Source organism: Delphinus delphis, chromosome 1, assembly GCF_949987515.2.
Source record: "Delphinus delphis chromosome 1, mDelDel1.2, whole genome shotgun sequence".
Lineage (NCBI taxonomy): Eukaryota > Metazoa > Chordata > Mammalia > Artiodactyla > Delphinidae > Delphinus > Delphinus delphis.
In genome coordinates, this window is record NC_082683.1 from 11,411,816 (window position 1) to 11,438,696 (window position 26,881).

Consider the following 26,881-nt stretch of genomic DNA (forward strand, 5'->3'; position numbering starts at 1 on the left):
TCAATATACCCAAAATATTATCATTTCAATATGTGACCAATATAAAAATTATTAATGAGATATTTTACATCTTTTTTTGTACAAAGTCTTCAAAATCCAGGGTTTATTTTGGACCCTTCTCAACGGGGACTAACCACACTGCAAATGCTCAGTGGCCACATGTGGCTTGTGACTACTACACTGGACAGAGTGGGTCTAGACTGTGAGGGACATGAGCCTGCAGAGGACAGAGGTCCCGCTCAGTCACTGAGCACACACTGTATGCCAGACACCGGGCTGAGCACTTTGTCCACATCATACATCATCTCCTTTCATCCCCACATAGACCTGTGAGAGTAGCATTATTATCACCCCATTTCACAGATGGGGAAAGCGAGGCTGAGAAAACTGAGAACACTTCCCCAGGATCATCTGGCTGGTAAGCAGCAGAGCTGGGCTTCACACCAAGGTCTCTCACAGTCCATTGCCACCTTGGAACCTCAGGGTTTCTGTAAAGGATTTTCTATAACAGGCCAGATAATAAACATTTTAGGCTTTTGGGACCAATCTGTCACAACTACTCAGCTCTGCTATTGCAACAGGAAAGCAGCCTTAGACAATGTGTAAACAAATGAGCATGGCTGTGTCCCAATAAAATTTTCTCTAGGGAAACAGGTAGAGGGCTGGATTTGGCCCTTGGGCTGTAGTTTGCCATCCCCTGTGCTAGGGTAGCACAGCTGCCTCTGCAGGCCCAGTCTGAGGGAGAACTCAATGACTCATTGCTGAGGTTCTGCGGTGCATGCGTGTCGGGGGTGGTTGGGAGGGTGAGAGCCTCTCCTTCCAGAATCACCACGGCCCTCCTGGTGTCCGGAAGGATCCAGAGTGGCTGCTTGTTGCTGGCACTGCCTCAGAGTCTGCCAGGGGCTCGGTCAGCCCCTCTAACTCCCCAGCCTCCTCTGAGCTCCTGGCCGTAAACATGAGTTATTCCCACTCTCAGGGCTGAGACAGAGGGGAAATAAAAGCCGGGACTGATGGGATCCCAGACATGAAATCTGGCACCATAATGCCTACATTTTGGAAACTGCCTTTAATTAACGGTTTATGGCCGCAAAGACTCCCCCCACCCTCCGTCCTTCTGCAGCATCTTCTCCTTGGTGTTCAAGTCCTGGGGGTCGGGGCGGGGAGGGGGTGAAAGAGGTGGGCTGATGAGTAGCTGTCTTTTCTCAGAACCCAAAATGTGTGGTTTGCTCATATGAACCCAGCTTGGCCTCTGGCATTCCTCGAGCCTGGACTCCATAAACAAGGTGAACTGAAAAGCCAGCTCCCCGCACAGGCCCGAGGCCAGTTAGCTATAGAATAACCTGCACACACTCACAAAGACACACCAAGCTCAGGAAAACACATACTCACGAGTGTGTACACACACACACACACCGGAAGTCTGCTTTTTCTCTTTGTCCACTTATCTGTCATTCCCTCTCTACTCAGTCTCTCCAGCCTGTTTATCTTCTTGTTTTTGTGTCCCTGTAACACTATTTCTTCCTGAAGGTTTGCTCTTTGAGTCTCTCTTTCATTCTCTCTCTCTCCTGTCTTTCCCCGTCCTACGCCCCTTGATCTCCCTTACTGGGGACATATAGCCAAGCGCCACAAACACACCCTTAGCCCCCACCTTGGCACCGAATCCACAAATTCGCCCCTTCTCTCACAGGTGCCCCCTCCCAGCCAGGCCGGAGTCTGACTGGGATGGTGAACTTCTGCCCAGGTGGGCTTGACAACAGGTGGGACTGGGTTCCCTCCCTAAGCACCTGAACTGAACTCAAATCACATTTCATCCCAGGAATGCAGGGAGGGACTGAGGCAACGACTGCTAAATTCTAGGTGTAGCCAAAAAAATTGCCCAAGCCCCAGGGGAGAAGCCCTTTATTACCAATAACAGTCACCCTTGACTGAGTGCCTACTAGGGCTTCACATTCAGAATTTACAATAGTCATGCTAACCTAGGTGGTAGATATTATTATTGAATATTATTCCCATTTTATAGATGGGAAAACTGAGGCTTCAAGAGGTAAAGGAATTTGCCTAAAGCCAAAGTCTATTCAACTCCAAAGCCTGGTCTCTTCCCACAGGGCTGGTCCAAATGGACAACATGGGCTGTGTCTCGAGATTTGGGGTAACCAGATTCAGCCACACATGGTCTCTCATCTTCCCAGAATCACGAAACAGAGACAGGACTCCACTACAGGAATAAGGCAGAGGTTCTCAGCTCTCTCCAAGCTAAGAAGGACACCCTGTTTGGGTGCCAGTGGTCAACACCTGTAGGACCCAATCAGAAAGGCTTCCCTGCCAGCCAAGCCTGTCCTTGGAAGCACGGTTCCAGCAGGAGGGGACACCTAGGCTGAGGTCTGTGCCCTAGCCAGGCAGCTAGCTCTCTTACCAGGCGAGGTCTTGGAGCTCCCAGGCAGGGCTGCAGGGGCAGCCGCTGTTTCCGCATTCCGGGGCACCATGGCAACACGTGTGCTCAGATTGGCGACGGGCACATAGTCTGTGCCGTCTGCTGTTTTCCGGGCTGGGGGGTGCGGGGTCGCCTTCCGTCCACCTGAGAAGGGAAATATAATGATGCTGCAGTGACCTCTCACCCCTACCCATCCAGTATAGATAGGCCCCATCACCCCCACTGTCACTGAGTCTGCAGGGCAGCCCAGAGAAGGAGGCAGAAGGCCGGGAGCAGCATCATGACAACTTGCAGGGGTGGAAACTGAGGCACGAGGCACCATCTCTGTCCACCCAGAGTTAGATCGCTCTGCCCAGTGCCCTGCTGGACTGGGGGTGGCATCTTTCAGGCCGGGTGACTGTGGGCCCCGAAGGGCTCTTGGCTGGGCAGTTAGAGGCCCCCAAGCGTTGGGGAGAAAGGTTTCAGTGGACCTGGGATGAAGAAGAAGTGTGTGGCCACCAAGCTGGTATAGCCATTTCCCAAGAGTCATCCAAGGTGTTTCAACAGAGGGAGGCAAGGGAATTGGGGGAAGGGGCTTTGTGACTTGAAAAAGTAAGATTTCTAGGCTGTGTTTTTTTTTCAATTTCAAAAATAATATAGTCAATGCAGAAAACTTGGGAAATAGAAAAACATGCACACACACTGTCACACTCACAAGTGCACACTCACACACACACACATTCATGCACAATTACCCATCACCCCTTTCCAGAGATAAAGACTTTTAACATTTACCTAGTATATGTAATATACTATATGTATATGTAATGGTATATGTAATATACCACCTAGTATAATGTAATATATTACATATATATGTATATATGTAATATACATAATTATATTATACATTATATATAGTCATATATATTGTTTTAATGTGGTTGGGATTACATCATACGTGCTATCTTGTACTGTGCTTTAACACTTGACAATAGATTGTGAACATTTTCCCATGTCAAAACTATTCTCCTGGCCTTCCCTGGTGGCGCAGTGGTTGAGGGTCCGCCTGCCGATGCAGGGGACGCGGGTTCGTGCCCCGGTCCGGGAAGATCCCACATGCCGCGGAGCGGCTGGGCTTGTGAGCCATGGCCGCTGAGCCTGTGCGTCCGGAGCCTGTGCTCTGCAACGGGAGAGGCCACAACAGTAAGAGGCCTGCGTACAGCAAAAAAAAAAAAAAAAAAAAAAAAAATACCTATTCTCCTGTGACAGATTTTTAAATTAATTGCTTATATTCCAACATATGAATGGAGCATCATTCATTCAAACTCCCATCCATAACCATCTATACTGCTTCTTAATTTTTTAATTTTTCCAATTTTTTCATTATAAACTTATACATGTTTATTATGGAACTTTGATGATACCCAGAGTTATAGCAAGAGGGAAATAACCTCAGACTTCCAAACTCAGTAACGATAATATTTTTGTGTTCTCCATACCCATTGTTTTACTATGTGCCGATTTCATGGATATGCATTTTTTACATATTAAAATGATTTATAATATACAATATAATATAGGGTCATTTCAAATCAGGCTTATTTTTTAATACTTGTCATCTCTCATGGTATGGAGTTTATCCATTTGGGTTTTCATTTAACCCTGCTTTAGAGAAAGATTCTTTTCCCTTCTCGGTTGACTCTTCACCACCTGAACTTGGTATATTTATCAAGTGTTGATGCAGCTGACCATGGATTCAGGAATGGGGTTGGAAAATGCTGGTGGAGAGACGTTTTTGTCTGTGAGGGCCACTCCAGAAACAGGCTTCGGTGTGTTAAGGAACAGAGCGGGGGCTCCATTTATTCTAAAAATATAAATCACCCAGTTGCCCAAAGATGGCTGCCTTGGCGCTGTTTACAATAGTGAAAAATGAGGGACAGCCCAGGCCCATCAACAGGCAGCGGGTGAAATAGACTCAGAGCATCCCTTTGATGAATCCTGTGCCGTCTCCGCTGAGACGGAAGGGTGTCCTCCGTCGTGGAAATGAGAACAGCATATTACAAAACGGAACACATCATGTAAACATGGGGATTTGTGTGTGTTTGTAAGCCTAGGCATTTGTGTATCCCAAAGACCATTTAACTAAATACTAGCAGCTGCTGTCTCTGGGTAGCATAGGATTTGGGGTGATTTTCACTTTCTATTTTATTTTTATTCTTTTCTGGATTAAGTTTTTAAAATTCTTTTCTTTTAGAGGACACAGATTACTTTGGACTGGGGGAGGGGCAGCAAAACAAAACAAAAGCCGTTTGGATTCTGAAAAGAAGAAATGCGTGGGGGGAAAGACATCCCTGCCCACCCCCTGCATCCGCTGGGGTGCAGACTCAGGGGGCACAGCCTGCCCAGTCCCTGCCCCCTGCAGCCCTTGCCCTGCCCCTCACCCCACTCCCCAGCACGGCCCTGTGTGCTTGTGTGTTGCAGACTCGGACAGCCAGTGCAGCCCCACGCGACAGAGCCTCAGCCTGTCGGAGGGTGAGGAGCAGACAGACCGGCTGCAGCAGGTGGAGCTGGTCAGGACCACGCCCATGTCGCACTGGAAGGCCGGCACCGTCCAGGCCTGGCTGGAGGTGGTCATGGCCATGCCCATGTACGTCAAGGCCTGTGCGGAGAACGTCAAGAGTGGGAAGGTAAGGCACCTGCCGGACCCCCGTGGGAACGCCCCCCTCCACCATCCCATCCTCTGGGTTAGAGGAGCAGGCTGAACTGGGTTCAGGCTCCAGTAAACCACTGTGTCTCTCCGACAAGGCACACAGCCCTTCTGAGCCTCAGCCTCCCTGTCTTTAAAATGGGACTAACCTTCCCTTACCTGGCTGGAGGGCCGCAGGGCAGGACTAGCGGGCCCTTTCAACCAGGTCAGCGGTCCCACCGCCTGGCCTCCTGGGGCAGTGGCTGGAGGCGAGGCGGCTGCAGAGACGTTCCCGGGGCCGCGCGCCCACTGAGGGGAGGGGTGCCTTGGGTCCCCGCCCCCACGCCTCCCTTCCGGCGCTCAGTCCCCACCTGCCCGGCGCAGGTGCTGCTGAGCCTGAGTGACGAGGACCTAGAGCTGGGCCTGGGCGTGTGCAGCTCCCTGCACCGGCGCAAGCTCCGGCTGGCCATCGAGGACTACCGCGACGCCGAGGCGGGCAGGAGGTGAGCCGGCGCCTGGGCCCCCGGGGGCGGGGGGGGGGGAAGAGAGCCCACGCGAGACCTCACCTTCTCGGGGTGGAGCGGGCGCTGTGAGCTGGACCAGGCAGGAGGAGTGCCAGGGCCCGGGACGCCACTGGGCAGGGGCCCGAGCACAGCCTAGCCCCACTCTGGGCCGGCCCTCCCCGTAGAAAGATGGAGAACAAACTCAGTGAGGCCGCAAATGCCCTATGATCTCCCCGGTGCAGGAGTCAGGGGGCTTCACGCTCCCCAGAACTCCTCTGTCTGGGAGGTGGGGCAGCCCCAGTGGATCTGGGGAATTTGACCCAAATGTGTGTTCTGCCTACTCCCACCTCAAAGCCCAGCTCTTACCATTCCAGGTAAGAGACAAAAGCAGGGAGGAAGAGAAGAAATGGGCCTGGTTTGGGGCCTGGTGGGAGGGGGCGTCTATCGGCAAGCGCACCTCGGAATGGCTGAAAATGGCCCATCAGCTGTGTCCCCAGCGCGGCCGCCCTGCCCCCATTGCTCATTACCCCCCAACCCCCCTCCTGCCTGCCTCTCTCCTGACCTTTGTGAGCAGGACTTATTGGGGAGCCCCTCTTTCACCAAGCAGCTCCAGGGAAAAGGGAAGAACCCCTCCCCCAAGTCCTCAGAGTGCAGGAGGGGGGAGAGAAGTAGCTGGTAAACCTGACACCATCGGTTTTGCATAATTATCTCCTTCACTGGTTTCCCCAACATTTTTGTGCAGTTAATTACTCAAACCTGGTGGTGTGTGCGCTTTATTATTTGCGGAAGCAGTTTTGTGGATTAAAAAAAAAGAGGGGGCTGGAGGTAGGAAAGAAGGCTGGTTTAGAAGCAGGCAAAGCAAATTCCTGGGTGTCCCGGAGAGTGATTCCGAGGTGACAGGAAATAGAGATGAGATGGGATCAGAAACTCAGGCAGCAGCTCATAACGAACAAAGCCAGAAGGCGCTGGGCCCTGTCTGCAGGTCTCCTAGACGGCAGGGCTGGGGTGGGGGAGGGGTGGAGGAGTGGAGAGTTGGGGGCAGGGGAGAGCAGGGCAGGGGCTTGCAACCCAGCTGAGCTTCCCCTCCTGGGGGTCCCACAAGCACCTCACACTCACCACCCACCCCTACCCAGTGCCTTCCCCCAGTTCCCCAAAGCTCACCATCCTGGGCCATCCAGGCTAGAAACGCCTCCCAACCCCTCCCATTCCCAGCATGATCACGGTTACTTGAACAGGGTGGGGCCCGCCTCACCTCTCAAAAATGTGGGATCGCTGCCCAAGTTCCCCCCAAATTCAGCAGACCCTTCAGAACCTCGTAGCGCCTGGAAAGGGACGGATTCAACTCAGCAACCAGATGTGAACGGATTTTGAAAACTTATGAGAGCCATAAGCAGGACTGTTTCCAAAACCACGGCCTGGGCATTAGACGCCCAGGGCCTCCTAGAGCAGGGACGGCTCCATTCCCTAAGGAATCCTGGCCTGTCTCTAACTTGCCCTGTGACCTTGCCCTCTGTGGGACTTGGTTTCTCCACCTGTGAAGTAAAGGGGGTTAAATCAGGATAGTGGCTCTTTAACTGTGCGAGATCATGGCCCCTTTGAGAATCTAATAAGAGCTTCCGAAACTTGCCCCAGAATACACAAAACTTCACAGCTTTGCATTCTGGGACTCTCTGACCCACCTGCGGAACTTTGAGGGGGCTGTGAACTCTAGGATAAGAACCCCAGTGAGGTCATCTTTGAGAATACATCCTGTGTGACTCTGGGCATGACATTGCCTTCTCTGGGCCTGGCTCCCCTTACTTCTAAAATCCTGACAACAAAATCTGCCAACCCCTGACAACCTGTCCATCACTTTATGGACGTGATTTTATTTGACCATCACAACATCAGGGCAGGATAGACATTCTTACCCCCATTTTAAAGGTGGAAAAAGTGAGGCCAGAGAAATAATAGACACAAAGCCACACTACAAAAGATCTGACTTCAAAGTCAATTCCCTTTCCACTCTCCCAAGTTGCCTTTGTGTTCAAAACATCAACGATGGAGCTCCTGCTACTATTATTTCTGGAACACTGAATGCATCCCAGACCCTGTGCTAAGGACTTTACCTTCTCTTATCACTTTTAGCCCAGGAGGCCAGTAGGAGTAGCCCCATTTTACAGAAGAGGAAACCGAGGTACAGAGGCACGAGGTCTTTCATCTAAGGCTGGTGGAGCTAGAGTGGCCTCATGTTTTCTGTGCTGAATAATGACCCAGATGACATTGAAATTCTGTGCCCAAACTCAGATTTCAGGATCTAATTTGGTCCCAGTTTGAGGAGGGGGCAGTGTCAAATCTTATAAAATGTTTGAATTACTTTTAAAATCATTCTGTTTTGTTCACCTCCGGCGCTTACAGTGGCTCACACCAACAGCTGGGAGAGTGTTGCCAAGCTGAGGCCCCATGGGGACAACTTTAATGGAAAGAGAACCATTTGGAAGGGCAGGAGTGCATTAATTGTCAGCATGCCGAGGGATACTGCTGATTATAAATGGGCCCCCTCCCACCCCACACCCCACGTCTGGTTGCACCATTGATTCGCTGAGCAGACCCTTCCTTCAGATGGGAAAGAAGTCTTCTGGTCTCCATCAAAGGCCCAACAGCATCTGATTCAGAGACCGTAGGCTTCAGCCCCTTTCCCGGGGAAGAGAGCAACGACGGCTGGGCCTGGGAAGAGTCCATCTGAAGTGACGAGGCTGGAGCGGGTCACCCAGGCACCTTCTCATCCCAGAAGGGAGCTTGTCTTGGGCCAGAAGGTTCCAGCTCAGGAGCTGGGTGCTGGGCAGCCTCTGGGAAGCCTGGGGGCGATGCCCCCCTCGCCCAGCCTTGCCCTGTCTTCCTTGCACTGGACTCTAAACCAGAAGCTGTTGGGCATTAGCTCTGAGCCAGGTGGGGAGCCTGGGCATTTGTAGACATGCCACACCCGGTCCTGCCCTCCAGGAGCTGGTGGTCCAGTGGACAGCTGGCCAGACGAGCAGCAATTACCCAGTGTGACAAATGCGAGGACTCTGAAGAGGCTCTGGACACAAGGAGGGTCTCGACCTAGCACAGGGGTCCCGGAAGGCTTTGGGGAGAGCCGTAGCTCAACAGAGTCTTGCAGGAGTTAAGCCCGTGAAGAGGGTAGGGTGGAGAACAGCCCAGGAGGCCGGGAGGCCCTGGCCCTTGGGGGCAGACCCAGTGGTTCTGGGTGGCTGAGGGGCGGGAGGAGGGGAGCGAAGCTGGGAGCCCACCTTTCTGCCCTCAGTCCTTCCCATGATATGTCTGCTAGGCATTCGGCACTAGGCTGACTCGGAGCCTAGAGACCACAGTCCCTGGGCGCAGATAATTCATTTGTTAAGTTCCATGTGTGATGGGTGCTGTGAAGGGAATTGTTAGAGGCAGAGCAGCCGTTCAGGGGGCAAGTTCAGACAGCACAGTCAGAGGCAGCCTCTGCGAGGTGGGAGCTGACACCTGGGCAGGGAGGGGAGGAGAGGGGAGGGGAGAACCTGGGCAGGGCTGGAAGGAAATGGGTGCCGGGCGAGGCGGGGACCCCCACCACCCGAGGAGCAAAAACCTCAGGGCATCCCGGAAGTGCTTCCAGCCCAAGCCCGGTGGGAGGGGGAGCCCGGACCTGTGAGGTCACCCCGAGGACTTCCGATTTCAGATTTTATCCCTGCAAAGGGGCGCCACAGGAGAGTTTCCTTGTTTTATTTTATTCACATCTGCTCTGCTCTTTTTTCCCTCTTTTACTGGCTTTTTATTGAGTGTTCCCACTCCTGGCTTATGAGCTATACTTTTTTGTGATATTTTTAATGATTGCTCTATAGTTTACAGCACACAGAAAGCTTAACACGATCTTCAAATAATACTATACAACTTTGTGTGTAGTGTAACATGCTTTTTCCTCCTTCCTTTGTACTATGTCTCTATATATACATATATATATATATCCTCCATAATACATGGTTATTATTTTTCTTTTAAACTGGCCATTATCTTTTTTTTTTTTTTTTCCTTTGCGGTACGCGGGCCTCTCGCTGTTGTGGCCTCTCCCATTGCGGGACGCGCAGGCTCAGCGGCCATGGCTCACGGGCCTAGTCGCTCTGCGGCATGTGGGATCTTCCCGGACCGGGGCATGAACCCGTGCCCCTGCATCAGCAGGCGGACTCTCAACCACTGCGCCACCAGGGAAGCCCCCTCCCAATCACTCTTTTCATCTTGTAAAACTGAAACTGTACCCATTAACGCTAACTCTCCATTCTCCCCTCCCCCCAGGATACCTGCATCCACCATTCTACTTTCTCTAGGAATCTGACTACCCTAAGTTCCTCATATAAGTGGAATCACAGAGTATTTGTCTTTTTGTGACTGGCTTATTTCACTTAGCATAATGTCCTCAAGATTCATCCATGTTGTAGCATATGAGAGAATTTCCTTTTCAAGGCTGAAAAACATTCCCTTTTATGTATGTGGCCCCTTTTGCTTATCTGTTCATCCATCAGTGGACACTTGGGTTGTTTCTACATTTTAGCTCTTGTGCGTATTGCTGCAATGAACCTGGATGTACAAACATCTCTTCAAGACCCTGATTTCAATACTTCGGGATATATATTCAGAAGTGGAATTGCCGCATCATACGATCATTCTATTTTTCATCTTCTGAGGAACAGTCCTACTGTTTTCCACAGCAACTATATACCATTGTACATCCTCACCAACAGTGCACAAGGGTTCCAATTTCTCCACCTCCTTGCCAACACTTGTTTTCTGGGTTTTTGATAGTAGCCATCCTAATGGGCATGGAGTGGTATTTTATCACAGTTTTGATTTGCATTTCCCTCATGATTAGTGATATTGAGCATCTTTTCATGGGCCTATTAGCCATTCTTTTTTTTTTATTTTTTTTAAATTTATTTTTTTAACATCTTTATTGGGGTATAATTGCTTTACAATGGTGTGTTAGTTTCTGCTTTATAACAAAGTGAATCAGTTATACATGTACGTATGTTCCCATATCTCTTCCCTCTTGCGTCTCCCTCCCTCCCACCCTCCCTATCCCACCCCTCCAGGCAGTCACAAAGCACCCAGCTGATCTCCCTGTGCTATGCCTATTAGCCATTCTTATGTCTTCTTTGGAGAAATGTTTATTCAAGTCCTTTGCCCATTTCTGAATCGGGTTGTTTGTCTGTTTTGTTGAGTTTTAGGAGTTCTCTTTATTCTTTTGTGTAGTCCAAATTTCCATGTGGTTATTATTTTCTTTCCTCTCGAAGAAATTCCTTTGACATTTCTTGTAGTTCTTTCCTCTGATGATGAATTCTTTCAATTTTGCTTGTTTAAAAAAGTCTCTGTTTCCTCCCTCATTTTTAAAGACTTTATTTTTTAGAGCAGTTTTAGTTTCACAGCAAAACTGAGGGGAAGCTACAGAGATGTCCCGTAAACCGCCTGCCCTCACAGGTGCGTTGCCTCCCATTATCAGCATCGCCCTCCAGATGGAATGTCTGTTTCAGCTGAACCTACAGTGACACATCATTGTTACCCGAAGTCCATAGTTTACATTAGGGTTCACTCTTGGTGCTGTACGTTCTATGGATTCGGACAAACATATAATGGAGTGCGTCCATCATTACAGTACCGTACTGAATAGTTTCACCGCCCTAAAAATCCTCTGTGCTCTACCTTTTCACCCTCCCTCTCCTCCAAACCCTGGAAACCACTGGTCTTTTTGCTGTCTCCGTAGTTTTGCCTTTTCCAGAATGTCATATAGTTGAAATCATACAGTATGTAGCCTTTTCAGATTGGCTTCCTTCACTTAGTAGTATGCACTGAAGATTCCTCTAAGAGGGGCTTTTAAGTAGAAGAGTGACATGATCTGATGGATGTATTTAAAAGCTGCCATCTGGCAGCCACGGGGAAAGTGGATTAGAAGGGGCAAGGGGTGGGGGGGGGCAGTCAGGAGGCAGCTGCAGAAATCTATGCCAGAGGTGGCCATGGCTTGACCCCAGAAAACGAAACAAGGGGACGGACACACTGACCAGAGTGATTGATAGATGGACAGAGGGAGGGAGGGAGGGGAGAGGCGGGGCAAGTGAGGATGGGGAGATGGGAGAGAGGACCGGCATTTCATTTGGAGCCTGTTAAATTTGAGATGCCCGTGCCAGGAGGAGAGGTCAAGAGGGCAGCTGGTTAGAATCCGGGGCTCAGAAGAGGCAAGTGAGGAGAGATGTGAACTTGCAAGTCCCTGTTAACAGATGTGATCCAGAGCCCTGGAAATGGAGGTCAGCCCCAGACGGGAGAGTGTAGGGGTGGTAAGGGGAAGGGTGAATGGGAGATGTGCCCATTGTAAGGTCGCATCTACCCAGCACGGAGCTAAGCAGCTGCTCAATACACATCCTTGGAGCGGAGGAAGGAAACTAGGAGCCATCGAGGACACCAGCAGGAGGGGAGGGGCGTGATCCGCTATCTCCATCCTAGGGAAAGGCCTGGAGGGGCCCCAGAGGCAGGGAGACCAGTTAGAAGACGAAGTCCGAGGGGAGACGACGGTGCGTAGAGTGAGCGGTGGAGAGTAGAAAGGAGGAAGCGGAGTCAGATGAGGTTGAAAACCCCACCCAGGTCTCCAGCTTGGCCGGTAGGGTGCTCTACTCACAGCCTCCATCCCACCCCAGCTGGGGAGTGGGTGAGGGGTGCTCCCCCTGCCGGCCCAGATCCCAGGCCTGGGGAGGAGGGTGGCGTCACTCCGTAAGCCCATTTTTTCTCTTTCGCATCAGGATCCCTTTTTGGTCGGTCCCCCGAGGCTCCCACTTCAGCAATGCAGCTCCCTACCCGGCATCACCTCCGTCCGGTCGTTTCTCAAAGTTCCTCCGCAGGTGGGAGGCGCCGTCCTCATTCATTCTGCGAGGCTGCCACCCTGTGGCGAGAAGGGGAATGACATCTGAGGGGACCACACTTTTATCCTTTTGAGACGTATTCGTTGTGCGCCTACTACGTGCGCATGCGCGTGGCACTGGGTGAAGTTCTGGGTGGGATACAGAAAATCTGAGATACGGCGGTGAGGAGAGAGGACTTGGAATACCAAAACGTAGGGTTTATTTCTGATTCCAAGACGTGTTGCTGTGTGACTCTGGGTGGAGGGGGAGCCGGGGTCCCCAGAGGTGCTGCCTACTGCTGCATTCGTCCCTGCGGCTCTGTCAATGTCCCTTTCCACTCTCAGTGTGTCTGAACGTGGTCTCTTCTTTTGTTCCTTCTGCCTGTCTGCTGATCCCTTTTTTGTTCTCTGGGGCTTGCTCTCTGTTTCTGTCTCTCCCTCTGTCTCTGTCTCTCCCTCTGTCTCTGTCTCTCTGTGTCTGTCTGCCTCTCTCTCTGTCTATTTCTCTCTGTCTCCTCTGTGTCTGTGTCTCTCTCCTATGTCTCTGTCCCCCTCTCCCTGTGTCTCTCCCTGTCTCCTCCTCTCTCCTCTCCATCCACCTCTCCCCACCTCTGCCCTCTGTCTTTCTTCCTCTCTGTCTCTCCACTCCATCCCTGTTCATTTCTATGTCTGTGTCCCCTCCCCGCCATTGTTTTGCTTCTCATTCTTCATCTCTGCTCATCTCTGCCCCATTTCTCCCTGTCCCTCTGTTTCTGCCACCTTTCCCCACCCATCCCTCTCTCCGGCTGTGTCTCTCCCCACCAGCCTGTCCAAAGCCGCTGACCTGGACCATCACTGGGTGGCCAAGGCCTGGCTGAATGACATCGGCCTGTCCCAGTACTCCCAGGCCTTCCAAAACCACCTGGTCGATGGGCGGATGCTGAACTCCCTGATGAAGCGGGACCTGGAGAAGCACCTGAATGTGTCCAAGAAGTTCCACCAGATCAGCATCCTCCTGGGAATCGAGTTGCTGTACCAAGTGAACTTCAGCAGGGAGGTGAGAAGCGGGGTGGGGGGGCACCTTCCACAGCCGCGCTTTCCTCTCTACATCCACTGTCTGTCCATCCAACCACCTGTTCATCTGCCCACCCATCTATCTATCCGTCCATCCATCCTTCTACCTGTCCATCTGTCCATCCACCCATCCATCCCTTCCTCTCTCCCTCCCTCCTTTAAACAATTGCTTACTGGGGATGGGCCAGACCCTGTGCTCAATTCAGGGGAAACGGGAAACACTCATCCTCCAAGAACTCACTGCTTATCAGGGGAAACCACAAAGAAGCTTGTGGTCACAACGTCATGGAAGGTTGTCCCAATGAGAGAAGCCCAGGGTTTTCTGAAAACGTAAAGGAGAAGCTTCCAGAGGGATCAGAGAAGCCCTCCCAGAGGTAGTGACACCTAAAGTGAGACCAGAAGGAGGAATTTCAGGGATCAGTCAATAGAAGGTATGAGGGGGAAAGCAGCCCAGAGAGGAAACAGCCTAGACTAAGGCCCAGAGGACAGATCTGTGGCAGCAGAAGATCTGAGAGTCCTGTGTGGTTCCCATGCTGGGTTTGAGGTGGGAGGGTGAACGGGAGTGCAGACAGGTAGCTGGGGGACTGTAGGGCATATAGAGTTTGGACTCTGAGTGCCCCCTTTTCTGAGTGCTGCCAAGCCAGAGAGCCCAGGGCATCTACTTCAGCTCCTCTGAGGCCTACCGGCACCTCTCCCCAAATAGTCCCCCGAGGGAGGGGCCCCAGGCTGCTGGGGTCTGTGGGACTGAGTGCAGAGGGCTTACTTTTCTTAGAGCACCGTCAGAGCACAAGCAATTCAGGGGTGGGAGGAGAGGGACAGAAGAGGGGTCTTCACGGCCTTCTCAAACACCCAACGCAGAGCCCTGGGCACAGGAAGTGATGAGGACACAGGCCCCGCCCCCAGGAGCCCCAGTCTGGTACAGGAGGTGACGAGTGGGCCGATCATGACGGTGAAGTGTGGAAATGGGTGGCCTCATCTGGGGACGTCCCTCCACAAACACGCATCGAGCACCTGCTCCAGGTCAGGTGAGCAGGGGGCTGGGATGCACGACCAGGCAGCCGCCGTGGGTCCCAGGCAGCCCCAGCCTCCAGATGCAGGCGGCTCTGCCTCCAGGCTCCTTCACCCCGGAAGTGGGCTTCTCCCCATTTTCCAGAATGAAAGGATCGACGTGGCCAGAGCAGCCGTGGATGGCCTGGCCAGGAGCCTCACATCAGCATGCTGAGGTCCCTGCCAGCACCGTGGAGCCTCATCCCCCCGGCTGACCCACCCTCCCCACCCCAACAGGCCCTCCAGGAGCGCCGGGCTCGCTGCGAGACGCAGAACATAGACCCCGTGGTCTGGACCAACCAGCGGGTGCTCAAGTGGGTGCGAGATATTGACCTGAAGGTGAGGGGAGATGGCGGGGCTGGGGGTGACTCTTGGGCGAATCCCACGCACGTCTGTGTGTGGGCAAATCAGTCTCCATTTTTGCGTGGGCCGAGGCATCGTCGCCCAGGCTGGCAAGAATAACCTGCCTCCTGTCAGTCAAGAGGAGGGAACTATTCTCCGCTCCTGCCATCCCCCCAGCAGCACCCCGATCTCATGGGGGGGAGGGAATGCTGAGCCATTCTCACTCTCTGAAGCCAGGGTGGGATTGAATCCACACCCATCTTCTCCCTCAACAAGCATTTGTGTGTTGCCTGCCTTGGTCTGGGTATGTCACTGACAAAATAGTCCAGTCGCTGCTCTCATGGCCCTAAAAGAGTGGGGTGGGGTTCCCTCTCAGTATTAAATGAACTGGTCCCCGGAGGTCAAGCCCTTGCTGTTGGGGCCACATCCCCAGTGGAGGTGGAGACCCCTCAGGCCAGCAGGGTGGCTCACCGGTCTCGTGTCTTGCCTTCAGGAGTACGCAGACAACCTGACCAACAGTGGTGTCCACGGCGCCGTGCTGGTGCTGGAACCCACGTTCAACGCTGAGGCCATGGCCACGGCCCTGGGCATCCCCAGCGGGAAGCACATTCTCCGGAGGCACCTGGCGGAGGAGATGAGTGCCGTCTTCCACCCGGCCAAGTGAGTGTGGGCTGCTGGCTGCAGCTCGCAGCTTTTGCAAACGGATGGTCCCGGCCCCTCCTTCCTGGATCCCACCTGTTCCTTTGCAACACAGTGGTCTCCTTTGGTAGATCCAGAAACTGAGGCTCAGAGAAGTGCAGTGCTTTGGCCTGAACGTCATAGAGTAGAAAGAGATAGAGGAGCAGTCAGGTTCTGAATAGAGTGTGTGGTTAAAATGGGCATTTAGAGAAGGGAGAGTGACCAGCGTGTATGAGGAAGGCCATGTGAGGGTGGGGTTTGAGCTGGGGAGGATTCGCACTGGCCTGAGAGGTTGAGATGGCTGTTCCAGGCAGGGCTGACTATGGGGACAAAGGTTTGGAGACAGGGATGGGCGTCTTAGTGGTTTTTACCATCTAGGTGAGCAGACCATGTCGGCCCACCTACCCCAGGCTCCTCATCTGAAAAGTGGCCAGAGAATAAACACGTGAACAGATGAACTCCCAATGCACTCTCTCCTTTTACAATGATTGTGGTTAGGGTTAGATGACCATTTATTGAGCACATGCCATGGGCACTAATTCTAGCCACATGATGATGCTAAGAAATTAGTTTCACTGTCCCTCCTTTATAGATGGAGAAAATTGTTTGAAGGAGCCGAGGTACGGGCCTAAGGTCAAACAGCTAGTAAATGGCAGAGCCCGGATTTGTCCTTTATTCTGTTAATGTGATATATTATGTGATTGATTTTCAGAGGTTGAACCAACCTTGCATTCCTAGGATAAATCCCAGTTGGTCATGGTGTATAATTCTATTCTATTAATGTGATATATTATGTGATTGATTTTCAGAGGTTGAACCAACCTTGCATTCCTGGGATAAATCCCAGTTGGTCATGGTGTATAATTCTATTCTATTAATGTGATATATTATGTGATTGATTTTCAGAGGTTGAACCAACCTTGCATTCCTGGGATAAATCCCAGTTGGTCGTGGTGTATAATTCTATTCTATTAATGTGATATATTATGTGATTGATTTTCAGAGGTTGAACCAACCTTGCATTCCTGGGATAAATCCCAGTTGGTTGTGGTGTATAATCTTTTTATATGTTGCTGGATTAGGTTTGCTAGTATTTTGTTGAGGAATTTTGCATCAGTATTTACAAGGGATATTGGTCTGTAGTTTTCTTTTCTTGTGATATTTTTGTCTGGTTTTGGTATCAGAGTAAAATTGGTCTCATAGAATGAGTTGGGAAGTTTTCCCTCATCTTCTGTTTTTGGGAAGAGTTTGTGAAGGATTGCTGTTCATTATTCTTTAAACATTTGGTAGAATTCACCAGTGAAGCCATCTGGTCCTGGGTTTTTCTTTGTGGGAAGTTTATTATTATTGTTATTATTATTACTAATCCAAACTCTTTACTCATTGTAGGTCTATTTAGATTTTCTGTTTCTTCTTGAGTCAGTTTCAGTAGTTTATATCTTTTTTTAGGTTCTTACTTTTTAAAAAAATTTTTGAATTGCAGTATAGCTGATTTACAATATCGAGTTAGTTTCAGGTGTACACCACAGCAATTCATTTCTATACATATATACACATATATATGTGTGTGTATATCTATATCTATATATATATATGTTCATTCTTTTTCAGATTCTTTTCCCTTATAGATTATTATAAAATATTGAGTACAGTTCCCTGTGCTATACAGTAGGTCCTTGTTGGTTATCTATTTTATGTATAGTAGTGTGTATAGTTTATATCTTTCTAAGAATTTGTCCATTTCATCTAAGTTAGCTATTTTGTTAGCATACAATTGATCATATAATCAGTTCCTTGTAATCCCTCTTATTTATGTAGATTTATCCCCTCTTTCATTCCTAGTTTTACTAATTTGAGTCATTGCCCTTTTTAACTCTTGGTCAGTATAGCTAACGGTCAGCTCATTTTGTTAACAGATGCCAGATTTGAACCTGAGGCTCTCTGCGTCAGGCCTGAGTGCTCAACCCCCAAACTATATGGGGCCTCAGGGAACAGCTGAGTCACACCCCATGTTATGCAGGTGGGAGAAAATTGTGCATCTGTCGCAGGGTCCAGGTGCCCTGGACTGCCCTCCCCCGTTGGCAGGCTGATACCCAAGCAGTTCTCATAGACCCTGCAGCAGAATCATCGGTGCTCTTGTAACATGCAGATACCTCATCCCCAGCTCAGACCTACAGGACCAGAATTTGCTGGCAGAGCCCGGGAATCTACATTTTCATGCATTTTATGCAAGCTGAGGTGGTTTTGACAAGAACCCTATTCCATGAGCCATGAATCAACAGGTGCAGGAAAAAGGCTTTTCTTCTCAGAATTTTCCACCTTCCTTTACCTCCCTTCTGGAGCCATGTGATCTGTAACAGTCTTAAGATCTTCCGAGCCCTGGAGGGGCAGCTCTAGCTAAACATTAGCCAGCGTGAATAACATTTGTGTGACTGATTAAACCCTTGACCCCCCATGAGGTGGGAGGTATGTTGACGACTGTCTAGGATTAGTGGGTGAGCACTAGGGATGTTTCAACGGGGCACAAATAGCGTGGGTTCTTAGGTCGTTGGGAGGTCAGAGACTCCTTCAGGAACCAGATGAAAGCAGTCCTGATGTCAGGACAAGGAAGAAGGAAATGGACTCAGTCCAGCCTCCTCATTTTACCTCTGAGGCTGCTCAGCCAGGGAACCAAGAGGCAATGCCAGTACCAGACCCCAGACCCGTCTCCCTGTTCGGACCTTTTCCCTTGATGCTGTTTTTTTCCACATGTTGGTCATAGCTTATGAATCAAGGTCTCCACGCGGGATGTGGGATTTTGGAACCTCGCGTCCCGTTGCTGAGACCCTGCCATGGGCCAGGGGATCAGACTTTCAGTTAGCTGGGGGAAGACAGAACTCCATGAGTTTCTAAGGAATTTTACAGCCCACTGCTGTTGGTACAAGAGTCCCCAGCTAAGCCAAACGCCAGGGAGACAGTGATCCCCAGGCAGGTGGTGAGATGCTTGGGAAGGTCTGATGGGTTTATATTAACCAAGATCTTCGGGCTTTGCCCAGGACAGCTCTGCAGTGGTCTAGATATCTCATCCTGTCTACTGCCTTCTCGCTCCTTTTCCTTCTCTGTTGCTGATTTCAGCTTTCCAGAAAGAGAAAGGGCAGGGCAGGTCTTTTGGGGTGAGTCCTCCCAGAATGCTTAGATCGGGTGGAGAGATTCCAGTTTGAGGAAACATCCCGAACCATCGAAATAGACTTGAGAAGCCAACCCTGGGACTGAATCCCAGGCCGGGTGAAACAGAGTGATGGTCATAACAGCAGCCCTTCACACTGATATCATATGTCATCGTCAGCAAAGTGCTGTCACATCCCTTGTTTCATTTTCTCCTCCTCCCTGTGAAGGAAGCTGAGTGAGAAGGAATCGTTGCCTCCTTTTACGGATAAGGTGACAGGCTTCAGAGAGGTGCTGTGACCTGTTCAAGACTAGATGGGAGTTCGTGGCAGTGCTGGAATCTACCAGCAGGGACTCCTGTGACCCTCCACCACGCCAGGAAGCTTGGAGGTGGGGGCTGATGAGCACCTGGTTCCACTCTCCGGGAGACGTGACCCCTGATCACATCTGTGATCCCACGTCACCCGGTAGATGTGATGCCTGTAGTCACAGGGGGGCAGTCAGCTCAGAGCATCTTGGGAGATTATAGTCCCCATGTATTAATGGCCCATGACCAGGAAGTCAGGGAACATCGGTACGCAGCCCAACTCTAGGAAAGGCACATTTACCAAGAGTTTATAGGTTCCAATATGACATCATGTTCTCCAGCCTCCTCTCATTGCCATGACAACCATATGACCAAAGGGACTGAGGCGGGGCACTTTCTGACATCATCTTGTGATGTCTGCTTTGACACACACTGACTTCTTGCTTCTCCCGGTAAACCCCGGTCTAGCACCAACTCTGTCATAGGACCGTGCATTAAAGATCCAGAGAAATAAATCCGTGGACCAAAAGGATGCAGGGAGTGGCCAAGCCGTTCCAAAGCATCACAGGAGCCAAAAAACAAAAAAAAAAAGCCTTAATGAAAATGTGTGGCCGTCTCCAGCACTTGCCTGAAGGACGGTGTATCCTGTCACTAACAGAGGGTCAGGCACAAGGCGGATTCAGCCTGTAGTTCATTTAGATTCTCTCTGAATGTTAGGCCTGAGAAGAGTCCCCTTTAGGCCTCGGAAGCATCAGGCAAACATTGCATCTCTCTTGTAAATACTCCTCCCCATCCTGTGGCCTCGTGACCCATGGCCCCAAAGTGCCCCTTTTTGTTTCCAAGGATGCGAGAGTCAGCCGGCATCTCCCTCCTTTCCCTCCTCCTTCCCCCTCCAGACACAGTTATAAGGTGGGGTTATCAAGCTACCATAACCATTTGCTAAGTTCTGCCACGGGCCAGGCTCAGAACCTAGCACGTTGTTGCCACCTTCTACAGGTGGGTGCGTGAGCCCCATTTCACAGATGAGAAAACTGAGGTACAGCAAGGCTGCATATCTTGCCTGGGGCCATAAGCTTGTAAGCTGAGGAGCTGGGATTCAAAGCATCGTGCTTTGCTGCTTCCCTAAAGGGCAGAAAGAGTGGCCAGAACAACAGGGGAACTGTGTCGAGCAGTGGTCTTATCTCCCTAGGCCCCTCCCAGGGGACCTTTGAGCCTCCAACCCGAAGTATAAACAGTGAGACAAAGTGAACGTGGAGCCTGACCCAGAGACGCCCACGATAACTGACAGTTCATGTCCCCTGACCTCACAGGAACGCTGGAGCATCTCAGTGAAGCAGTTTCCTCTTGAGTTGGTTCCATGGGGCTCCCCTTTCTGTCACTTTGCTCCAGTGTTCTCATTAGCATTTCAGCAGGGAAGACCAATTCCATTATGAACTCAAATAGACTCAACCCTCGAGCACACAGAATAAGAGGCCTTGTCACAGCTCTACCTCCTCGGCTGGCAGGCTCCCCAGGTCTGAGAGATCCAGGCAGCAGACAAGGGGGAGTATTCCTGGGCCCCCTGGCAGGTCACCTGAGCCAGGTGGGGGAAGGGGCACATTGAGATTTTCAGGCACCCACAAGAAGGTGATGTTTCATAATATTCTGCCTCACCCCACCCCCAAGGGATCACTGAGCTGTGAGCCCAGAGACCAGGCCCTGGGCGGTGTAGTCCATGGAGTCGTGGTCCTGTGTAAGGAGGGGGCACAGCAGGGCCTTTGGGGGCTGAATTCTGGCTCCTCTTCCATCATCTGTGGTTTTAGCAAGAAACTGGAGCCTCGGTTCCCTCATCTTGAAACGCAGACAATCACTCCTCTTCCCCAGGGCTTCGGGAGGGTTCAAGGAGCTGACTCAGGGGAAGGACCTGGCGTCATGCCTGGAACACAGTAGGCGGCCAATTAATACTCTGTCCTCCCCCACTTCACTCAGCTCCACCAAAGCATCTTGCACCTCACGGCCTCGTAAACCTTCATTTAATTGGGTGAGACTCAGCCCTCAGGCCAGCCCCGCTGACAGAAGCTGATTCCCACCCCGCCACCTTCCTTCCTGCACACGATGCCTTTTTAGTGCCCGGACACCCTGTACATTGACTCAGGAAATGAGTCAACAGAGATGCCCTATCTTCCAGAAACTTCCCTCATTAAAACTTATCCTTCCAGCATTCCACTCCCTCAGGGTCTGACAAAGGAAGTAGAAATATTCAATTAGCCATTTCAAGTCTCCGTAAGACCGTAACCTTGCGCTCGGCCTATTTGCATTTTCGTGACTTTTAATCCGCAGGAGGAACGGTACGGTTTTAGCCACGGAGGAAAAAGCTAGAAGGGAAGGTGTTTTGGCACAGTGGTGGCAGGAGCTGCCCTGTGCTCCTCTGTCTACACCACAAAGGCAGCCACTTTCTGCTCAGGGGTTGGTTTGTTAAGACCAGAACTGCATACTGGGCTCTATCGTACAGATGAGGAAACGGAGGCCCAGCAAGGGAATCAGCTCACATGAGGGCACAGCTAGGGGATGGTTGAGCAGGGACTCAAGCCAGGTCTGTGCCCCTCAGCCCCAGTGTCGATCACAGCAACTGCTCATGCTATGCCAGCCCCTACTCAGCATTTTATATGTGTCCCTCATTTAATCCGCCAATGACCTTATAAGAGAAATGTTGATATTAACCCCACTCCACATTCTGTCTCCTCCTCTGGGTCCTACGCTGACCCCCAAGGTGGGAAAAACATGGTCTACATCTTGCTTCTAGAGAACCAAGTTCAAGTTCTATCCCTGCCACTGTGTGTCTTGTGTATCCTCGGATGAGACACACATCCCCTCTGGACTTCCTTCTCTTTTTCAGTGAAAAACAAAAGAAGGGGCTCTGGAGTTCTCCCGAGTTCATCAGACAGCTGATGTTCCATGACTCAGGGGGGTGTCATGCACTTCCCACAAGACGGCAAACACAGCTAGCTGCATCATGGCTTCTGCACTTAGGACAGCTTCCCCACTAGACCCAGGGCATTCCATCCCCAGATGGAGGAGAGAGGGAGGTCATCAATGAAGACGTCAGTTCCTGACCCACCGCAGAGCAAGAGCCTCCCTGTGACGAGGTTGCCCTGGCATCGGGGGACCTGAGAACTCACCTTCACCTGCCGCCCAGCAGCCAGTGCGGTCCCCTGCCCAGCACCCTCCCCTCCCTTGAACTTCCTCTGCAGAACTTGCCCCAAAAGAAGCAGAGCTTCTCGAAGGCAGCTTAAAAGCTATTAGAAGGTTCATTTCTCTTCATGAGTCCACTTCCGTGGTGGCCTGAGCCGAGGCTCACAGCTCCTGACCGCCCGTCAGCCAGAGCCAGTTCCTCTGTAATAAGTTTTTACTGTTAATATGACTCATTATCATTATAGCCACTTACTGGATTCCAGCTAAGCTCCAAAGCACTTTTTAACTAACCCTCGCGATCACTTCGTGAAGTTGGCTCTACTACGATCCCCACCTGGCAGATAGAGAAACCCAGCTTTCGAGAAATGAAGGGACACGCTCGAGGTCACGCAGCCAGTGGAGAGTCGAGCCAGGATTTCGACGCCACTGAAGCCCCAAGGAAGATGCTGGACACCAGCGTCTTGGGATTGCTGAGGTTGACAGGGAAGGTACAGAAGGCTCTGCCCATGCTGGGGCCAGCCCTGCAGGCAGAGAAAGACGGGAGTCCAAGAGACACACTGGTTTGCCCAAGTTCTAAAAGAGAAGGAAGGCAGGTGGGAGGACGAAGTTCGGAAGTCCTGGCTCTGAACCAGTTTCTCGCCCCAACTCCATACTCCATACGCACCAGCACTAAGATTCTAACACAGGGGCTGGCCAACTTCTTCCATACAAGGTCAGATAGTGAAGATGTTAGCACTCGAGAGCCAGGTGGTCTGTGTCCAAGTAGTAAGAGAGCAGCCATAGACAACGTGCAAACCAAGGGACTGGGTTCCAATAAAACTTTATTTACAAAATCAGTCAGCTAGCTGCATTCGGCCCACAGGCTGTAGTTTGCCAAGTCCAATTCTAACAGAAGCCTTTGATGCTTTTGTACAAGGAAGGGAGCGATGGGGGTAACAAGTCAGTGGGGGACCCAGATCCCCAATGCAGAGTGGGGGAAACTTTCTTGATGTTTCTCCAGTCACACCTAATGAGCTGACATGGGGGGCTTCTCCCATCAAGTCTCCCCTCTTCTGACAGTGTTTGCAGGACACTGGGGGCTTAAGAGAGACTTTGGGGTCTCTGAGACCGGGGTTCAGATCTTGGCTGTGCCGCTTCAAGCTGTGTGATCCTGGGCAGGTCGCTTGACCTCTCTGTGCCCCCTTTCCTCATCGGCAGCGAGAGATGGCAGCCTGGCCTCTAGGTGTGCTGTGAGGATTGTGTTTGTAAGGTGCTTAGCACGGTGGTGGCGCGTAGGAGATACTCCGTACACCGCAGTTGCGGTCACTGTTCCTGGAGTGAGTGAGTGTCTGTGTCTCTGGGTGGCAGTAGCTGACACACACCCCCGGCTGCCGCAGCCCTGCTGACTTGCACTGGGTCTCTCCTCAGCTCCACAGGCATCCGGGAGGCTGAGCGATTCGGAACGCCCCCGGGGAGGGCCTCCAGCATCACCCGGGCGGGGAAGGAGGAGAACAGCGGTGGGATCAAGTACAAGACTGGCCGGGTAGGTCGCTCCATGTGTTTACCTGGGGGTCCCCCAGCCTGGGAAAGAAAGGTCTTTGTGTCGTCTGGAGGGGGGCCAATGGGCCAGGTCACAGGTGCAGCTGGGAGAGAGGCCCTGGAAGCCACCCTCAAGGGACCTGCATGATGGTTAAGACACACTCAGCCTTGTGGGGTCTTTGTCACTGTATCTCGACGTGCAGGTCTCACCTGCCTGCATCAGACTCACCTGGGTGGATGCTTAACATACAGATTCTGGGACCCACCTGGGGCCTCCTGACTCAAGGGCCTCGGGGGCAAGGGGAACCCCGCATGCCGCAAGGCTGCCCAGAGGGTTCCAGCACACCCTAAACTCTAAGGGCCACTGACTTAGATTTTGACCAAGAGCAGCGGATGAGCCTCTGGTGCATAAGAACATGTGTAGTTGGGTCTGATCGTGTGGACTCGGGGTGACACAGATTCCTAAACGGAGGTGTATAGACACAGGCGACAGAAGCGGAGAATCCAAAATTCTTCCATTTATTCAGCGGACAGTTTCGGGTACTAAGGGCATCCCAGGCACGTCCCGAGTGTGGGAGATAAACATGAATAAATGACCACCCTCACCATTAAGATGCTCTCAGTCTAGACTGTGCATTCCCACTGGGGGTGCTGTCACCCCGAAGGGGTCAAAATGGGTTCGGCTCAGGGAGGGCACAAAAAACCTTACTCGTTTTATTTATAAAGCACAGCTAAACACACGGCACACAAACAGTGCACAGTATACCTGTGGCATGAAAATTTCATGGTGGGAGTGTGATTAGGGAAAAAATATCTAAAAAGTCTTCTTTTAAGGGGGGGCAGTATTGAAAGAAAGGTTGAGAAACACACCGGTCCAGAAAGAAAGGCGGTCCAATCAATAAATCATCACAAAGCACTGCCGTGACTACCCTAAGAGAGAACTGTTTACTGAGGGGCCACCGTGTCTGATAATTATAGCCACTGTCTCCCAGCACCGTGCTGTGTGCTTCCCAGAAGGATTTCTACTCTTTGCAACAACTCTGGGAGAAAATAATTATTAGACCCATCTTGTAGCTAAGAAAACTGAGGCTCAGAGGGGACAGGTGACTTGTCCAAGGTCACACAACTGGGAAATGGCAGAGCAGGGATCCAAACCCCAGTTTGTGAGTCTCCAAAACCCACACTCTTTCTGCCACACCAGGCGATGCTGGAATATTTCTTCTTCTTGACCTGGGAATGCAGTCAGACCTCACGCCCACACTCATTCTCACCCCCGCTCCTCCTGCTGAAGAGGAAGGTGAGAGACTTCGGTAGATAATCAGAAAGACTATATTTGCCCTCACCTTCAGTAACAAACGGGTTCCTTCCAGCTGGGAACACAAAGCTCTCTCCTAAGGTTAACTCACAAAAGTCCTCTCAGTCTCCCTGAGGAGTGGAGTATTATTACTAATAGGAGGAGCACAGAGTGGTTAGGTAAGGTCACACAGCAATTGAAATTGGAGACCCCACATTTCCCAGATCCAAGAACATTCAATTCTCTTTTTCTCTTCTTCCTGTCCTTTGTTCTCATTCCTCTCTTCTCAGCTGCCCCTGGGAAAGATAGGAAGGGGCTTCAGCAGCAAAGACCCCGATTTCCACGATGACTATGGCTCTCTTCAAAACGAAGATTGCGGAGACGATGACTCCCAGGGCAGGCCCGAGCAGTGCCGTCTGGAGGGCTACAATGGCCTGGAGGTCACCAACGTGTAAGGAGCCGATGCTCCACCAGACCCAACACAGAGAGACCCGGGGAGGAAGGACAGCCAGGGACTGTCGCTGTTGTACATAGTGATCTCGGCCTGAGGGTGCTCCTCTAGTCCCGGGAAATCCCAGCAGACTGCTGTGACTACGGATGGGAACCCCGGGGAATGAGGGGGCACCAGCCTGCCTGACTTGAGCGGGCCGTGGACTTCCGTGCTCACTGGAGGGAGACTGGTCCAGAGGGCCCGTCAGGGTGCCCAGCACCTCTGTCATCAAGGCTCCACCTCGGAGTGACTCAGCCACTGAGCAGTTCAAGTGGTCCTGGGAGCCTTGAACTGAGCCACCAGGATGGAAAGAGGCACAGGGTTCCCCAAAACACCCTCCCAGGAGGAGCAGGTGGGACTCCAGCCAGACACGCAGGGGCCAGCAGTGACAGCGCCAGGAGCTAGCAAAGCTGGAGGCTGACGGGTCGCCACGTGGACCCTTCTGGCCAGCCTGGCGGAGGTCTCAGCTCCAGCATCCATGCCCCCCGTGACCAATAACTCGGCTTCTGACTTGTATCACTGAATCTCTCTTGGGAGAAGGCAAAACGGGAAGGTCATTCCCATCCCAAATGCCGTGTGTCACATCCGGGTGGACATGTTAAAGGGCTACGTGCTCCCTCCTCCCGGGAGTGGCTGTCCTGGGTGGAGGCAGGTGACATCCCTGCGGGGGTGGGGCTGAGCAGTGACATTGCCAGGAAATGCAGATATCTGGTCATCAGGATGAAGGATATCGTGTCGATAGGATCGGAGTTGACTGAGTTAGGTCCGTGACAACTGTACCAAGTGTGACAGTGGGTTTGGGACTGGGAACAGGGAAACGCTTGTCATCGTTAACCCAGCAAACCTTGTTGTGACGTCTGTCACCTGACACACAGGTGTGCTCGCCAGTGTCCTAATTGAGCTGAATCTCACAGGTCGCTAAGGTGGTGCAGAGGATCCCCAGCCCTCTTCTTGACTCTACTACTGTTTTGCTGTGTGGCTTCTTCCCAGTGGCCTCACCTCTCTGTGCCTCAATGTCTTCATCTACAATACTTCTGGTTCCCTTCCAGGGATGTTGTGAGGATTAACACTTGCTAACGTCTGTAACACTTTGTAACCTCTCAGGAGACAGGTGGGAAGTTATGGGGTCCAGGGTGGGTGTCTGCTTTCCCATTTACAACACAGAACTGATACTGTACTGATACAGTACTGGTTCTCTCCACCTTTTTTTTGTTGTTTTTGTTTGTTTGTTTTGGGGGCCGGACCGCACGGCATGCGGAACTTCCCCGACCAGGGATTGAACCTGCACCCCCTGCAATGGGAGGGCAGAATCTTAACCACTGGACCACCAGGGAAGTCCTCTCCAACTGTTCTGA

General features: G+C 51.5%; 1 protein-coding gene across 1 annotated transcript in view; it reads left to right on the forward strand.

Annotated features, from left to right (window-relative positions):
* The window catches only part of KAZN (kazrin, periplakin interacting protein), a 461,784-nt gene extending 436,134 nt beyond the window's left edge, over positions 1 to 25,650 (forward strand). The window contains exons 9-15 of the mRNA XM_060032518.1: positions 4,895 to 5,100; positions 5,484 to 5,602; positions 13,287 to 13,518; positions 14,820 to 14,921; positions 15,418 to 15,584; positions 23,632 to 23,746; positions 25,327 to 25,650. Of these exons, the coding sequence (XP_059888501.1) occupies positions 4,895 to 5,100; positions 5,484 to 5,602; positions 13,287 to 13,518; positions 14,820 to 14,921; positions 15,418 to 15,584; positions 23,632 to 23,746; positions 25,327 to 25,491 (1,106 nt within the window). The 3' untranslated portion in view covers positions 25,492 to 25,650. The remainder of the gene's footprint in view (positions 1 to 4,894; positions 5,101 to 5,483; positions 5,603 to 13,286; positions 13,519 to 14,819; positions 14,922 to 15,417; positions 15,585 to 23,631; positions 23,747 to 25,326) is intronic.
* Positions 25,651 to 26,881: the final 1,231 nt, after the last annotated feature.